This window comes from Oncorhynchus kisutch, linkage group LG11, assembly GCF_002021735.2.
Source record: "Oncorhynchus kisutch isolate 150728-3 linkage group LG11, Okis_V2, whole genome shotgun sequence".
In the NCBI taxonomy this organism is placed as follows: domain Eukaryota; kingdom Metazoa; phylum Chordata; class Actinopteri; order Salmoniformes; family Salmonidae; genus Oncorhynchus; species Oncorhynchus kisutch.
The window spans coordinates 75937992-75956294 of NC_034184.2; the positions used below are offsets into that span (position 1 = coordinate 75937992).

An 18303-nucleotide genomic window follows, 5' to 3' on the forward strand; every position below is an offset into this window, starting at 1 on the left:
AGATTGCTAGAGATGAACTGGATGTGGTAGCTACTAGCTAGCTAGTTCATTCACTTCAGGCAGAACTTCAGTCGAGAGGGGATGAGACATGTAATGCTTGAGCTTACATTACATGAGTTACATTGTCAGCACTGGGAATAAATACTTTTTGTCATGGTGACGTCCCTAACCAGTTTCCTTCCTGTCCTGCAGCTCAGTTCAGAAGGATGACTGCATCTTTGATGTGTCTGGGTAGTTTAATAAATTAATTATTAACTTGACCATGCTTAAAGAGATATTCAATGTCTGATTTGTTATTGTTCTAATTCGGTACTTGACTGAGGGACCTTACAGATGTACGTATGGGGGACAGAGGAAGGTGAAGTCATTCAGAAATTATGTCCATCCCTATTCTTTTAGAGATTATGTGATTTGTTAAGCCAAATTTTACTTCTAAACTAAATTTAGTCTTGCCTAAAAGGGGGTGAATACTTAAGCAATGGCTATTTTAGTTATACAATTTGTGTTAATATGTAAACATTTGTAAAAAAAAAAATAAAAAAAAAGTATTTAGTGTAGATCAATGACATCAAAATGCAATTAAAGGGGCAATCAGCGGTTGCTACATCAATTTGACTTATAAATAAATGATGTGTTCCCATTGATTCTTTAAGAATGTATGCCTTGTGCGTAGTTCAACTGTCATACCCCATCAGAACCCAAAATATAAGCTTGTTTTACTCCAATGTTTGTAAACAAAGAAAATGTAAACAAACTATATAGCCTCAACATGGTTCAAACGATCATGTTGATATCATGGCAGGTCAATCCTTGCATCCATAGCTCTGTATAGGAATTTGAGAGTGACTACATTTCTCCAGCCCTATCCCTATCCCTCATCTTTTTACCGAACCAGGGGTGGGGAGGCCTCTGTTATTGTTTCTACTGCCGAGTACCCCTTTACATTTCTATCCCACTTTGTAAGGCAACAACGTGAAAAAGTTAAACGGGTGGTAGACTTTCTATTGGCACTATATAGAAGATTTGGATAAAATAAATATCAAATAAGGTGTGTGAGCTTGTTGGTCACTCATGCATGCTTGTGGTCAGGCTACTCAGTAAGCATATTAGCAACAATACAGACCTATTACATCAGTAAATCAACGACCCTGCTTTTCTACCTGTCAATGATTGACCACTCTGGGTGCTGTCTGGGTGGGTGCTGTCTGGCTGCTCTTTGGACCCGACCTGGCCTTTGGCGTGGAGCAACATAACATAAGAACAACCAATAATAACCAATGAACCCCTCATTTCTTTCAAACTAATATAGCAGTACAGTAGATTTATCATAAGATATACAAAGCAAAGTTTTTTTTTAAATACAGCATTTAAAGGCAAATTACAGAAAAATTGTTCATTTTACAACTATATACCACCAGTGATTTATTTATTGAAAGTATGAGGAAAGTATTTCCTTCCTTTAATTCATCAGTGTACTGCAGTCTACAGTAGAATATCCCAAATTCCAATTTGAAATGCCATTCCTGAACAATGACCATATTAGGCAAAGGGCTCACGTAACGACGTTGACGAACACCGCGCCCGACTAACGCAACTTCCTTTCTACTCCGTACACTCAAGATGGCACCGGTACGTGAAAAGAGCTCGACAGAAAACCCTTCTTATCATTGTTAATTTCACTTTTTTTAACTAAATGTGCACCACTTTACATTATACATCAATATGTATTTCTGGGGTTATGTGATTAAGTAAAGCAAGCGACTACTCGCCATTCATTAGGCAGCAAGGCTAAGCTAGCTAGGCTTGCATAAGGTTAGCAAGCTAGCAGTACACGTGTTCAGTTTCAAAGTTATCATTACTGTAAATCAGCGTTTGTCAAACTCTGTCTTGGGGATCCCAAAGGGGTGCACGTTATGGCTTAACACTACACAGGCACAGCTGCGTGAAGATGTTTTGAGTTGGTGGTGCTGATAAGTGATAATAATGCATTCTATCACCGGATTTGGTGTGGTATACAGTTTAGTTTTATTGTTATTTTTGAGAATTTAAACAAATGGGGGTTAATCTGAACAGGGTCCAGACGAATTTGGCCTTTTTAAAAACCCATTTCAAGCAATTCTAATTCATTTAGGCCTACATGACAGGAGACTATTTTTTTAATACTACACAAGAGTGGCTAATCTGACACTCAAACTACCTAGGCCCAGATTACCAAAAGCATTTTAGACTAAATTAATTGTTAGAACCATAGGATCTTATAATTTAAAGATGAAAATTTAGCCTTAGAATGCTTTTGGGAATCTGGGCCATGGTCAAGACCTGGCCCAGGGCCAATAAAAAGGGAGACACAAATGAGTGTCACTGCTGTCGGCACTGCAGTACCTGGTTCGAATCCAGGCTGCATAACATCCGGCCAGGATTGGGAGTCCCGTAGGGTGGCACACAATTGGCTCAGAGTCTTTAAAAAGTACAACATTAGGAGGAAATAAATAGTATAGGCTACTAAATCAACTTTCCAGTGATACTGACTCACCCAATGAAGATAGCATGAATATGCGTAGCCTTCTCACCATACCAGTGATGGTCTCAAGGTAGGCCTGAACTACTTTGAAAAAGCAGTGCGGTTCATCAGTTGAGAAAAAAAATGTAACTTCAACTGGCAAATTAGTATTTTCACCAGTTGTAATTTGCTTTCCAAACATATTTCCTGCAATTGTATTTTGAAAGAGCTTTATCTATTCACTGACAGCGTGGTGAGAAGTACAAACCGGCGGACAAAAATGCCATTTAAATCAGGACTGACAGCCATTTTGAGCATACCCATGACTTTACCAGTCAAATTACCAGGGTGAGGTTCCAAACCCTTCCCAGCTAGCACATTTGTTTCCTTGAAAGTTGTGGGAACATACGTTTTTGGTTTCCCATTGGTTCTGGGAACAAAGTCATACGTTTCCTGACCGTTTAAAATATATTTTTTTAAATGTTCGGATAACGGAAGTGAAAATTTAGCCAGTTTAGGGAATGTACATTTTTAGGTTGCAGGGAGGTTCTGATACGGTTTCCCTGGGAGGTTTTATTAATGTCACGCTTTGATTATTTGAATCCGCTGTGTAGTGCTAGGGCTAAAATCAAAATGTGCAGCCCTCGGTCCACCCCAGCACTGAGTTTGAAGAAACGCTCTAAAGTAATTTCCGAGCATAGATTCAAGAGGTTTTCCCAATTTAAAATATTTGTTTACTTTATAAGTATACATTTGATCTACCTTTGGATTGATGGTCAGTGTGAATTAGATCCACTGTGCCGTATAATAAAGGGGAATTTGCTGTTCTCATTCCACGGAGGGGCGAGTGTCTGCAGGATTTTGCTCCTCCCTTGTACTTAAGGTGGATTAAGGTCACCATTTAGTAAAGCGCTCCCCTCACCTGGTTGTCTTGGTCTTAATTGAAATGAAAACCCCAAAACCAGTAGACACTAGGCCCTCTGGAATGAGTTTGACACCCCTGTATTACACTACTCTAGTCTAAGGAAAACTGAATCATGTTGGATTAATCCCATTCTATCCTCTGAGAGCCATGGTTTAGAATCAGGAGGAACATTAGATTGAGGAATGCCTGTCATGGCGATCAGAATCATTCCTGTCGTTTATATTTCTATGATCTGAATGCCATGGTTGTTTTCCCTAGCTAAAGCAGAAGAAACAGACTGTGGTCAAGAGGACCAAGAGGGGGGTGTCCTGGAAGTTCACCCTGGACCTGACCCACCCTGTGGAGGATGGCATTTTGGACTCGGCCAACTTCGTAAGTTACTGGCCCTGCTTTGCCTGACACCACCTCCTCCTCATCATTAAGCAGGCTAGGGACATTATACTTTATGATTGTGTTGTGTTTGCCTAACTCTGTGTGTGGACTAGGGTTCCATTCCCTAGCTCAAACCCTAGGGTTCTCTTCCCTAGTGTCACTGTGCTCTGTCCAACAGGAAACATTCCTCAAAGAGAGGGTAAAGGTCAACGGCAAGACAGGAAATCTGGCGAATGTAATCGAGATCGCCCGCCTGAAGAACAAGATCAACGTCACGTCACAGAAGCAGTTCTCTAAGAGGTGGGCTGTTGATGTCCGTAGTCTACTACTCAGCATGCCTTGTTAACCAGGAGTAGGTTTGAGAAACACCCTGGACTCTACCCTTTAGGACAGATCTGAAGTGTTCTTCTCCCCTTTGACGTCAAACTCATTATCCTCTCCCATTTGTCCACAGGTACCTGAAATACCTGACCAAGAAGTACCTGAAGAAGAACAACCTCCGTGATTGGTTGAGAGTCGTAGCGTCAGACAAGGAGACCTACGAGCTGAGATACTTCCAGATCAGCCAGGAAGAGGAGGAGTCAGACAATGACGAGTAGAACCAAGCTCCGCACACCTGCCCCAGCATGTAGGACTGGAGACTGGCCGGTCCCACACACACACACGTCACCTGCGTGTGAGGGAAAGTAGTTTGAGAGACCTTTCTTTTTTTCAGTGGATGGACTGCAAACTTCAGTATGTTTCATCATGAGCTGGAGTCTTGATAGGATAATAAATGAGATCAACAAAACAGTCATGGTGTGTTCTGCCTGTTTATTTTGTGGGTGCATGACTTTCAATGAAGTATGAGTTTCGGTGTGGAATAATTGTCACAGAATTTCTCAGAAGACCATCACAGGTGTAATTCCCAGTATGTCCACATGATGTCACCAGGGGCTGAGTGTACTGTGTCCTGCTGTATTGTTATACAGTGTGCAAATCAGCAAGGCTAACAGCAATGCTGGCTAAACCGGAAGGTTTTAGTTTTTTGAATATAAAATAAATAACCTTGACGACGCACTGCTCTTAGAATATGGAGTACTGGATTATCATCCTGTAACCAGAGCATGAACCCTACTCCTATATGATCTTTACTATACTCCACCTCCAGTACCCAAAGGTGGCAGGTAGCCTAGTGGTTAGAGCGTTGGGCCAGTAACCGAAAGGTTGCTGGATCAAATCCCCGAGCTGACGAGGTAAACATTTTGTTCTGGCCTTGAACAAGGCAGTTAAACCAATTTGTCCATAACTGACTTGCCTAGTCTGCAGCCTTCAGTTCACTATAATCCAAACAAGTCTTTCTGACCAACTAACTGTTTATAAATGTAATGTTTTGGTAGCAGTAGTCTGGGCTGAGTCAGTGTTTTTACTCTGTTATTGTCTGCCTAGTTTGAGTTTCCTTAATCTTATGTTATATAATCTTGGCTGATGTCAGAATGCTAGTGAATGTTTTATATTTCCAGATTTTGTTTTCCCTTTCATCTGTGTGGGTGTCCTTCAGTACAAACCGTTCCTCAACGTAGCAAACGTTCAAACGAACTGAAAGCACCCCTGGTTTGTTAGGTGTGTCTTGAGTGTGTGTGGATGCATGGGTGTCTCTAGGTTTGTTCTCACTCTCTAATCCGCTCTCATCTGCAGTGGATAAAACACCGCCGTAGGAATGCCCAGTGCCCATTTCACCCTGAATGACCCTTTTCCTGTCTTTGTCCATGTCTCTGTGTGTGCTTCTACTGACTCAGTGTGTCTGCTTTATATTGCAGGGAACTGTGTATGTTATTAGCCCTGAGACTGATTAGTCAGGCTGCAGGTAGGTAACCTGACCTGTTCTGTCAGATGACAAGCAGATTACAGCAACGATACAATACTGGAGTAGCTATAAAACTGTCCTCAGACCATACCTAGCCCTATCTGCTAACACCACATCCACTGCTCTCAGGGGTCTTTGATCTCTCATCTATGCTAACACCACATCCACTGCTCTCAGGGGTCTTTGATCTCTCATCTCTGCTAACACCACATCCACTGCTCTCAGGGGTCTTCGATCTCTCATCTCTGCTAACACCACATCCACTGCTCTCAGGGGTCTTAGATCTATTTTCTCTGCTAACACCACATCCACTGCTCTCAGGGGTCTTAGATCTATTGTCTCTGCTAACACCACATCCACTGCTGGGATCCCCTGGTTCCAGGCCTGTGGGATCTAATATGAGAGGGCTGTTGATTAAATGAGGCCAGTAGAAATCACATTTCTCGGGGTATAGTGGTGTAGTTAACCATTGACGGACTGAGTCTCTCCTCCCTATAGATAACACACACCTGCCTCATTCCCAGGTTTCATATGGTACAGCTGGACACACACCACCCAGCTGGACACACACCACCTTGGTGATGAATAATAGACTTGACTCTGATCACATGGACTGGCTACTGAATAATTTAGCCCCTTTTCTCCCTTCGACCTCCTCTTTCACCTCCTCCCAGTCCGGCCTTGGCTGCTCTCTCTTTCTCTGCAGTAAACATGGACCCGAGGTAAAGCTTCTGTATCTGCTCATTCTCCTGGGGGAAGCACCAAACGGGTGAGTGTTTATTCTGTGTCCTGTATGTGCATTAATTTACATATGTGTTGAAAGACTAGAGATGTACTGTGTTATGCACCTGTCTATTGTGGTCTCGCCTGTCCGTCAGTCACCTGTCTATTGTGGTCTCGCCTGTCCGTCAGTCACCTGTCCGTCATTTACCTGTCCGTCAGTCACCTGTCCGTCAGTCACCTGTCCGTCAGTTACTTGTCCGTCAGTCACTTGTCTGTCAGTCACCTGTCCGTCAGCACCTGTCCGTCAGTCACCTGTCCGTCAGTCACCTGTCTGTCAGTCACCTGTCCGTCAGTTACTTGTCCGTCAGTCACCTGTCCGTCAGTCACCTGTCCGTCAGTTACTTGTCCATCAGTCACCTGTCCGTCAGTTACTTGTCCGTCAGTCACCTGTCCGTCAGTCACCTGTGGGTTCTTTATCGTGAAGCTGCAGCCTACATATGGAAACCAGTTTTTTTATTCATATATCTAATTTCATTTTGTTCCTCAGAAAAATGTATCTTGTTTAAATCAGTAACTTAATGTTACTGTCAGTAGTGTAGGTTATAGATGTACACAGAGGGTAGTTTGTTGTCTGTCGGCTGAAGTTGGTGTAGTTCTCCACTGTGATGTGGGATCAGGTGCTGTCTGATGAATATTTTAGAGGGAGTCTCGCTCTAGTGAGAGAGGAGAAAAGGTGACGCCTTTATGTTCTAGTGTTACTTACAGGTGTACCTACAGGCGTACCTACAGACAGACGTACCTACAGGCATATATGTACCTACAGGCATACGTACCTACAGGCATATATGTACCTACAGGCATACGTACCTACAGGCATATATGTACCTACAGGCATATATGTACCTACAGGCATACGTACCTACAGGCAGACGTACCTACAGGCAGACGTACCTACAGGCAGACGTACCTACAGGCATATATGTACCTACAGGCATATGTACCTACAGGCATATGTACCTACAGGCATATACGTACCTACAGGCATATATGTACCTACAGGCATACGTACCTACAGGCATATATGTACCTACAGGCATATACGTACCTACAGGCATATACGTACCTACAGGCATATACGTACCTACAGGCATATATGTACCTACAGGCATACGTACCTACAGGCATACGTACCTACAGGCATACGTACCTACAGGCATACGTACAGGCATATGTACCTACAGGCATATGTACCTACAGGCTCACCTACAGGCGTACCTACAGGCATACATACCTACAGGTGTACCTATAGTACAGGCGTACATACCTACAGGCGTACCTACAGTACAGGCGTATGTAGCTACAGGCGTACATACCTACAGGCGTACACACCTACAGGCTTACCTACAGTATTACCTACAGGCATACGTACCTATAGGCGTACCTACAGGCGTACCTACAGGCGTACATACCTACATTCTTACCTTCAGGCGTACGTACCTACAGGCTTACCTACAGTATTACCAACAGGCATACATACCTACATTCTTACCTACAGGCGTAACTACAGTATTACCTACAGGCATACGTACCTACAGGTATACCTACAGGCTTAATGCTATCACCTGTGTTCAGCACTCACTGTCTGCCCGTCAATCTGTCTAACATTTACAACAACACATTATTTTTCTGTCTTTACAGAGACCTCAGAGCAAACTCCAACTCCAGAACAGCGTGGACTGAAGCTGGCATGGATACTCTCTGACACAGAGACAGACAGAGAGAGAGACAGAGAGAGAGACAAATGAGAGGGAAATAGTGATAAAGGAACAGATTGGAGGAAACACACACACCCATCCCGTTCCCACCGCTATGGCAGAATGGCTGAGGCGTGTGTCCTGGGGAGATGCATGGTACAGCCTGTACTCCCGCCTGCTCAGGACCAAACCTGTGGGTAGGATGGGTCAGGGGTCAGAGGTCAGCGACGATATCACAGAGGTAGGGGGGCTGGCTAGGGTCCTGACGACAGCTGACCTGGTGTCGCTAGGGGTGGGGAGCTGCGTTGGCACAGGGATGTACGTGGTTGCCGGGCTGGTTGCTAAGGAGATGGCGGGGCCAGGAGTGATCCTGTCCTTCATCATCGCTGCTGTGGCTTCTATACTGTCAGGTCAGAGACACGCACATACACACACACACACATACAGTGGGGCAAAAAAGTATTTAGTTAGCCACCAATTGTGCAAGTTCTCCCACTTAAAAAGATGAGAGAGGCCTGTAATTTTCATCATAGGTACACATCAACTATGACAGACAAAATGAGAGAAAAAAATCCAGAAAATCGCATTGTAGGGTTTTTAATGAATTTATTTGCAAATTATGGTGGAAAATAAGTATTTGATCAATAACAAAAGTTTATCTCAATACTTTGTTATATACCCTTTGTTGGAAATGACAGAGGTCAAACGTTTTCTGTAAGTCTTCACAAGATTTTCACACACTGTTGCTGGTATTTTGGCCCATTCCTCCATGCAGATCTCCTCTAGAGCAGTGATGTTTTGGGGCTGTTGCTGGGCAACACAGACTTTCAACTCCCTCCGAAGATTTTCTTTGGGGTTGAGATCTAGAGACTGGCTAGGCCACTCCAGGACCTTGAAATGCTTCTTACGAAGCCACTCCTTCGTTGCCCGGGCGGTGTGTTTGGGACCATTCTCACGCTGAAAGACCCAGCCACGTTTCATCTTCAATGCCCTTGTTGATGGAAGGAGGTTTTCACTCAAAATCTCACGATACATGGCCCCATTCATTCTTTCCTTTACACGGATCAGTCGTCCTGGTCCCTTTGCAGAAAAACAGCCCCAAGCATGATGTTTCCACCCCCATGCTTCACAGTAGTTATGGTGTTCACAGTAGGTTTGGATGCAACTCAGCATTCTTTGTCCTCCAAACACGACGAGTTGAGTTTTTACCAAAAAGTTATATTTTGGTTTCATCTGACCATATGACATTCTCCCAATCTTCTTCTGGATCATTCAAATGCTCTCTAGCAAACTTCAGACAGGCCTGGACATGTACTGGCTTAAGCAGGGGGACACGTCTGGCACTGCAGGATTTGAGTCCCTGGCGGCGTAGTGTGTTACTGATGGTAGGCTTTGTTACTTTGGTCCCAGCTCTCTGCAGGTCATTCACTAGGTCCCCCCGTGTGGTTCTGGGATTTTTGCTCACCGTTCTTGTGATCATTTTGACCCCACGGGGTGAGATCTTGCGTGGAGCCCCAGATTGAGGGAGATTATCAGTGGTCTTGTATGTCTTCCATTTCCTAATAATTTCTCCCACAGTTGATTTCTTCAAACCAAGCTGCTTACCTATTGCAGATTCAGTCTTCCCAGCCTGGTGCAGGTCTACAATTTTGTTTCTGGTGTCCTTTGACAGCTCTTTGGTCTTGGCCATAGTGGAGTTTGGAGTGTGACTGTTTGAGGTTGTGGACAGGTGTCTTTTATACTGATAACAAGTTCAAACAGGTGCCATTAATACAGGTAACGAGTGGAGGACAGAGGAGCCTCTTAAAGAAGAAGTTACAGGTCTGTGAGAGCCAGAAATCTTGCTTGTTTGTAGGTGACCAAATACTTATTTTCCACCATAATTTGCAAATAAATTCATTAAAGATCCTACAATGTGGGCTTCCTGGGTGGCGCAGTGGTGAAGGGCGCTGTACTGCAGCGCCAGCTGTGCCACCAGAGACTCTGGGTTCGCGCCCAGGCTCTGTCGCAACCGGCCGTGACCGTGAGGTCCGTGGGGCGACGCACAATTGGCCCAGCGTCGTCCGGGTTAGGGGGGGCTTGGTCGGTAGGGATATCCTTGACTCATCGCGCACCAGCAACTCCTGTGGCGGGCCGGGCGCAGTGCACGCTAACCAAGGTTGCCAGGTGCACGGTGTTTCCTCCGACACATTGGTGCAGCTGGCTTCTGGGTTGGATGTGCTGTGTTAAGAAGCAGTGCGGCTTGGTTGGGTTGTGTATCGGAGGACGCATGATTTTCAACCTTCGTCTCTCCTGAGCAGGTACGGGAGTTGTAGCGATGAGACAAGATAGTAGCTACTAAAAACAATTGGATACAACGAAGAAGGGGTAAAATAAAAAAATATATATATTTAAAAAATCCTACAATGTGATTTTCTGGATTTTTTTTCCCTCATTTTGTCTGTCATAGTTGAAGTGTACCTATGATGAAAATTACATGCCTCTCATCTTTTTAAGTGGGAGAACTTGCATAATTGGTGGCTGACTAAATACATTTTTGCCCCACTGTATATGTGTTTGTAGTAGTTTGACATGTATGTGTGTTTAACCTGGGTCAAGTGTGTGTCTCTCTTCCAGGTGTATGTTATGCAGAGTTTGGCGTGCGTGTCCCTAAGACAACTGGGTCAGCCTACACCTACAGCTATGTCACAGTGGGGGAGTGTACGGCCTTTTTCATTGGCTGGAATCTGATCCTGGAGTACCTAATTGGTACTGCAGCCGGGGCGTCGGCTCTCAGCAGCATGTTTGACTCGCTGGCCAATCACAGCATCTCGAGCTTCATGATAACACACCTGGGGACACTCAGAGGCCTGGGTGAGTGAGTGAGTGACTGTGTGTGTGTGTGTGTGTGTGTGTGTGCGTTTGTGTTTGTGTGCCTATAATCTCCCCTCCCCCCTGCAGGTAAAGGGGAGGAGTCGTACCCTGACGTCCTGGCCATGGCCATATCGCTGGTTGTCACGGTAATTGTGTCATTAGGGGTTCGTAACTCGGTAGGGTTGAATAACGTTCTGAACATGGTCAACCTGGTGGTGTGGTGCTTCCTGATCATCTCTGGACTCTTCTTTCTCTCCGCTGACAACTGGGAGGCGGGAAACTTCCTGCCCTACGGATGGTCCGGGGTAAAGAGATACGCTCAGCTAAACCCAGTCAAACACGAATACGCAGGCACACACACACAACAGCATTCACCGAGACACACACACACAAACACATTAACCTCTCTCTGATGTGTGTGTGTGTACCAGGTGATGAAGGGAGCGGCCACTTGTTTCTATGCCTTCATAGGGTTTGACATCATCGCTACGACAGGAGAAGAAGCCAAGAGTCCCAACACCTCTATACCCTATGCTATTACTGCTAGTCTGATAACCTGCCTGACTGCATACGTCTCTGTGAGTACACACACATCTCCATCCTCTCTGCTGTTACTGCCTTCATTATTACGTGTGTGATATTAATGTGTGTGTCCCTCCCTAGGTGTCTGTGGTCCTGACTCTGATGGTTCCTTATGACCTGATCGATGGTTCAGCTCCACTGATGGAGATGTTTGCAGTGCATGGGTTCCTGCCAGGGAAATACATAGTGGCTGTAGGGTCTATAGCTGGCCTCACTGTCAGTCTAATGGGCTCCCTGTTCCCCATGCCCAGGGTCATATACGCTATGGCTAGAGACGGGCTGCTCTTCAGGTGAACAGCACATGCATACAGGCATGGACACACACACACACAGACTAATGTTATGAAGATGAATGTTCACTAAATGGTAGTAATGTGTGTTTATTCCTGTGTGTGTGTGTGCAGGTTCCTGGCCAACGTCTCTCCGTACACTCACACTCCAGCAGTAGCGTGTCTGGTGTCTGGCTGTCTGGCTGCTCTCATGTCTCTCCTCGTCTCCCTGCAAGATCTCATAGAGATGATGTCTATAGGAACGCTACTGGCTTACACCTTGGTCAGTGTGTGTGTCCTGCTGCTGCGCTACCAGCCCGACACAGACACTCACAACTTCCTGCCTGGGGAGGAAGAGGAGGGGCCTAGGCAGAAAGAGGGCGTGATGGCGGAATGCGATGACGGAACTCTGCCCACCAACGATGACCAGATGTTGATTGGCGGAGCAGACTCATCGACCTTTGACCCTGACAGCTCCGGCTACCAATCGAGCGGTGTTGCAGGTGAACCTGGCGACTCTGGCAGCTTCCACACCGGCTCCTCCTCGCTGTTGAAGAGGGTTCTAGGTAGTCGTTACTCCACCCTGCGTGTTCGCCTGGGGATCCCTGACGCCTCGGCCCGTCCCACCCCGTCCTCCGGTCGCATGGTGACACGCTGTACCCTCCTCCTCTTCCTCCTCTCCTTCCTCCTCTGGGCCACTGTCATCTTCGGCGTGGAGCGAGGGACCGGAGCGGGCTCAGCCATTTCAGGTATCGTAGCGACACTATTGGCGGGCAAAATAGCAACCATACTGGTGGTGATCGTGCGCCAGCCTGAGAGTGGGCGGATCCTGCCCTACATGGCGCCGTGCGTGCCGTTTGTCCCCGCAGTGGCCATCTTGGTAAACTCCTACCTGATGCTGAAACTGTCGCCGCTCACCTGGGCACGCTTCGCTGTCTGGTGCACTCTGGGTTAGTTACACTGTCTCTAGTCACCTCCTTCATGTGGAGAAGAGAGCCTCCTCTCTCTCCTCTCTCCCTCTCCCTCCTCTCTCCCTCTACCCTCCTCTTACCCCCCTCTACCCCTCCTCTCTCCCCCTCGTCTCTCCTCTCTCCCCTCTCCCCCTCCTCTCTCCCTCTACCCTCCTCTTACCCCCCTCTGCCCCTCCTCTCTCCCCTCTCCCCTCTACCCCTCCTCTCTCCCCCTCGTCTCTCCCTCTACCCTCCTGTATCTCCTTATCTTTCCATCCATCTGCTCCTCTCTTTCCTTCCTCTATCCTCTTTCTAGGTGTACTGATCTACGGTTGCTATGGGATGTGATATTATTATGGTCTGTCTCTCTAGGTATACTGATCTACGGTTGCTATGGGATATGGAACAGCTCTTTGGAGATCAGCACCAGAGAGGAACAGGCTCACGCCAGCACCTACCAGCGCTATGATGACCACCTTGACGACACCTTCTCCCCTGACAATGACCTTGACCCCCAGGACAACCAGGAAGAGGGGCGCTACCAGGGCTGGTCAGCGGAGAAGGGCTACCACTACCAACAGCAAAACCAGGATCAGAACCAGGATCCGGAGGGTGACCAGTACCAAAACCACTATCAAGATGGCAATCAAGATGGCAACCAGTACCAGGATGGCTCCCAGTACCAGAACCAGTCAGGTTATCAGTCCGGCCCTCAGGGCTCCTCTATGGGATCCAGGGGAAGAACCAATCAGGGCTACACAGATCCACAGGAACCCGGGGGCTCCTCTTGTGATTGACAGCTGCAGTGGAACACACCTACTTCCTGTTTCACTGGGAACTAGAGGAGAGGAAGGGCAGAGGGCTCCTGAATCCCTCATCAAGCCCCACACCATAGGCACTTGAGTAGACCTGAGAGGACAGGAGAAGTGAGCTATATGGCAACCATTCCACCTGGTCTAACACTGCATTATAAACATACATACAACATGCTGTGTTTAAAATCAATCTATCTGAGAGTGAATCAATTATACAGGAGCAAACATGCTCTTATACTACTTATTAGTCTGACTCCACTGGTGTGACATTGTACATGGGTGAGTTGGTTGGAAAACATTTAAGATGATTTTGTTTTAAGAGTGTGATCATTCAAAAAAGAAAGTATTTATTGTTGAATCAGAGTGTGTAAATGTGTGCAGAAAGAGTGATCTGTGTTTTGCTGTTGTCTGATAAACTGTCAATAAAACAAATACATCTGAGAGAACACCTGACTCTGTTCCCTTACTACACTAAAACATTAGGACACCAGAACACTAGAACACTAGAAGACTAGGACACTAGAACACTAGGACACTAGAACACTAGAACACTAGGACACTAGAACACTATCACACTAGAACACTAGAATACTAGGACACTAGAACACTAGAATACTAGAACACTAGAACACTAGAACACTAGAACACTAGGACACTAGAACACTAGTGGTGTAGAAGGAGGTTATGGAATTCCAGTGAACAGGGAAAAAGTTGAGGAGGGTGGTGTTCACCTGGCCAGCTTCCTGTCTGACAGGATGTGAGGTCATGGTCCTCAGGATGAGGTCATGGTCATGAAGACTAGCCAGCCATGTGGATGTGTCAATCACAAGTTCTCTGCAGCTCATAATCCTTTTTTACATTCTTTCTCACACGTTGGCGCTCTTGGCGTGGTTGCCTGTGATTACAGTGGTAGCAGTAGCGGAGGGGTTAATGGGTGTGGTGGCGCCCCCTGCCTGTCTGGAGTAGTAGTAGCTGCTCTCTTGCCACTGGGGGTTCCCCAAGTGGTTGTCACCGTGGCAACACAGAATCATAGTGCTCCCCAGGAGACAGAGGGCGGAGCCGACCCATCCAGTGTACAGTGAGATGCTGAATTACAACAGACCCTCCTCTGCATGAGCACCAATAGCAAACCAGATAGTTGACACCAATCCACAGAGCGCTGGAAAGAGATAGGAGAGAAAGAGAGTTGGTTATTGTCCACCAGCTGCTCAGTCCCTTTCACAAGGCTTCTGACATGGACTTCCTGTCCCACACAGGAAGCACTTTCCAGGTTAGAGAGAGGGTGATATGAGATGGTCCCGCAGCATCCCATAGCCTGACACAGCATCATTAGTCAATATAGGATAACATTAAGTTGTGTGGAATGTTTGTGTCTGTGTGTGAACGTGCGTCTCACTTACCCATGACGAAGATGAGCGAGCCCCCCAACATGGCACAGAGTAGTTTGATAGTGGGGATCTCATGTCCTAGACCTAGCCTGATGCAGGGCATCACACACCCTCACTGCACGACATGTCTGCTGGAGGGGGAAAGGGAGCGATAGAGACTTTTATATTCAGATGTTTTTTTTAAATAACACAAGATATATTCTATGGAATCTGCAGGTGGACTACAGATGTGGTTAGAGGCAACTTCCTTCAACCACACACACACACACACACACACACACACACACACACACACACACACACACACACACACACACACACACACACACACACACACACACACACACACACACACACACACACACACACACACACACACACACACACACACACACACACACACACACACACACACACACACACACACACACACACACACACACACACACACACACACACACACACACACACACACACACACACACACACACACACACAATGACATCGGGAAGGGGACTGTGGATCTGTGTCTAGTGTTTAACAAATTACATTTTATTGGCCCCCACAATGACATCGGGAAGGGGACTGTGGATCTGTGTCTAGTGTTTACCAAATTACATTTTATTGGCCCCCACAATGACATCGGGTGGATCTGTGTCTAGTGTTTACCAAATTACATTTTATTGGCCCCCACAATGACATCGGGAAGGGGACTGTGGATCTGTGTCTAGTGTTTACCAAATTACATTTTATTGGCCCCCACAATGACATTGGGAAGGGGACTGTGGATCTGTGTCTAGTGTTTACCAAATTACATTTTATTGGCCCCCACAATTACATCGGGAAGGGGACTGTGGATCTGTGTCTAGTGTTTACCAAATTACATTTTATTGGCCCCCACAATGACATCGGGAAGGGGACTGTGGATCTGTGTCTAGTGTTTACCAAATTACATTTTATTGGCCCCCACAATGACATCGGGAAGGGGACTGTGGATCTGTGTCTAGTGTTTACCAAATTACATTTTATTGGCCCCCACAATGACATCGGGAAGGGGACTGTGGATCTGTGTCTAGTGTTTACCAAATTAAATTTTATTGGCCCCCACAATGACATCGGGAAGGGGACTGTGGATCTGTGTCTAGTGTTTACCAAATTACATTTTATTGGCCCCCACAATGACATCGGGAAGGGGACTGTGGATCTGTGTCTAGTGTTTACCAAATTACATTTTATTGGCCCCCACAATGACATCGGGAAGGGGACTGTGGATCTGTGTCTAGTGTTTACCAAATTACATTTTATTGGCCCCCACAATGACATCGGGAAGGGGACTGTGGATCTGTGTCTAGTGTTTACCAAATTACATTTTATTGGCCCCCACAATGACATCGGGAAGGGGACTGTGGATCTGTGTCTAGTGTTTACCAAATTACATTTTATTGGCCCCCACAATGACATCGGGAAGGGGACTGTGGATCTGTGTCTAGTGTTTACCAAATTACATTTTATTGGCCCCCACAATGACATCGGGAAGGGGACTGTGGATCTGTGTCTAGTGTTTACCAAATTACATTTTATTGGCCCCCACAATGACATCGGGAAGGGGACTGTGGATCTGTGTCTAGTGTTTACCAAATTACATTGTATTGGCCAGATGGTGGCACTACAATAAGAGATTGAAAATGCACATTTTAAAAGGTCACGCCCCTCACCCAGTTAATACTAAGGTCATGAAATTCGCAACATCGATACGCCATGATGGATTTTCCGCCATTTGGAATTTTGTGAAAAACTCTTAAAACGCTACTCTTCTGGTACCGAATGACTGATCTGCACGAACCTTGATATGTGACATATATGGACAAAGATCTTTCAAAGCAATATTTTACAGACTAGTACCTCAAATAAAATGGCCGCTATTGACCAATTGTCACGTGTGCTCCCTCTCCGACCTTTAGGTCACCAGGCTGCTTGTTTATGGCGCACACCTGTCACCAGCGTTAAGCGCATTTGAGCATAATGACACTCACCTGGACTCCATCACTTCCTTGATTACCTGCCCTATATATGTCACTCCCTTTGGTTCCTTCCCCAGGTGTCATTGTTTCTGTTTCTTGTCCTTGCGTGGTTTGTATTATGTTCCATTCATTATGCCAATAAACATTTATTTGGTTGTGGCCTGGCACATACATGCATATAAATCAGTCAAGGATGTTCGCATTGTAGTTGGTAAACATGTTGCAAACACTGTCAAGACTCAACCTGCAAAACAATTCATATTGACCAAACGGTGGTGCTATAACAGGCACAGGTTTATATCTCTTGATCGGTTTGACTCAGAATTATGAAATTTGGCACAAATGCTCAGGGACATAAGTCTAGCTAACCCATGTGATATCTCAGACACTACTGGCCTGATTTTGATGGGTGAATGATACGTCTTGCAATAGAGATTCGCCATTTACAAAATGACACTGATTGGCCCAAGGAGGGAGCTGCAGCATTCGAGGAGGACGACATGTTTACTGTTGCCTTGTTTTGATTAAATATGCCTATTATGGTGAAATTATAATTGTTGACAACACTATATTAGGCAACATAAATTGGTTAAACCACATTTCATGACCATGGGATCAATTAATCAATATTCATACTTTAAGGTGCAATATGCAGAAATCGCTCCACCATTTCCTGGTTGCTAAAATTCTAATAAATCGCCTAATTTCAGTTTATGTGACACAGTTTATGTGACAAAACAACCAATTATAATGTAGAGAATCATTGTACCATATAGACCACTGTGAAATATATTTTCCATAAAAATATAGTATTTTCAGCTGTTTAAAGTTACAAACCAAAGCAAAAGGAGCAAAAACAAACTGTTAGAACAGGAAGCATAGAAATAGCGGATAATTGAATATGTTCGGACATACAAAATTACCCTAATTTGCTAAACATCAGTCCTTATTTAACAATACTTACCTACCTATAAAAAGCCATTGAAGCAGACCTAAAGTCATTTTTGCAATATTGTTCTAATGAGTAAAAAATTCTATGCAAATTGCCATTCTAATATGGGATTGCTTGTATGACCTTTTGACTTCTCAACCGCCTGGTAGTAAGTACTCTGTTATTTAAAAAAAAAACATAAAGTTGAAAAAAAAAACATCTATTAGTTCTTATTTGAGTTGTTAGTAATATGAATTAAAGGTTAAATCATTTTTTCCACATATTTTTCAAGAAGAGACAGCTAAACTGTTAAAACCCATTTCAGCAGTGTTGAAATTGCCACTGGTTCCTGATTGGTTTGGCATAAACACGGA

General features: G+C 45.3%; 2 protein-coding genes across 2 annotated transcripts; both read left to right on the forward strand.

The window, feature by feature from the left end:
• Positions 1-1500: 1500 nt before the first annotated feature.
• rpl22l1 (ribosomal protein L22-like 1) lies at positions 1501-4593 on the forward strand. The gene is made up of 4 exons (XM_020494277.2): positions 1501-1629; positions 3684-3797; positions 3976-4097; positions 4252-4593. Exons 1-4 carry the CDS (start codon positions 1621-1623, stop codon positions 4394-4396), a joined length of 390 nt encoding a protein of 129 aa, XP_020349866.1. The 5' UTR covers positions 1501-1620; the 3' UTR covers positions 4397-4593.
• Positions 4594-6301: 1708 nt separating this feature from the next.
• Positions 6302-14035, forward strand: slc7a14b (solute carrier family 7 member 14b). The gene is made up of 8 exons (XM_020494035.2): positions 6302-6412; positions 8065-8530; positions 10737-10973; positions 11061-11278; positions 11405-11551; positions 11637-11845; positions 11960-12774; positions 13147-14035. The coding sequence occupies exons 2-8, from the start codon at positions 8236-8238 to the stop codon at positions 13569-13571; spliced, it is 2346 nt and encodes a 781-aa protein (XP_020349624.1). The 5' UTR covers positions 6302-6412; positions 8065-8235; the 3' UTR covers positions 13572-14035.
• Positions 14036-18303: the final 4268 nt, after the last annotated feature.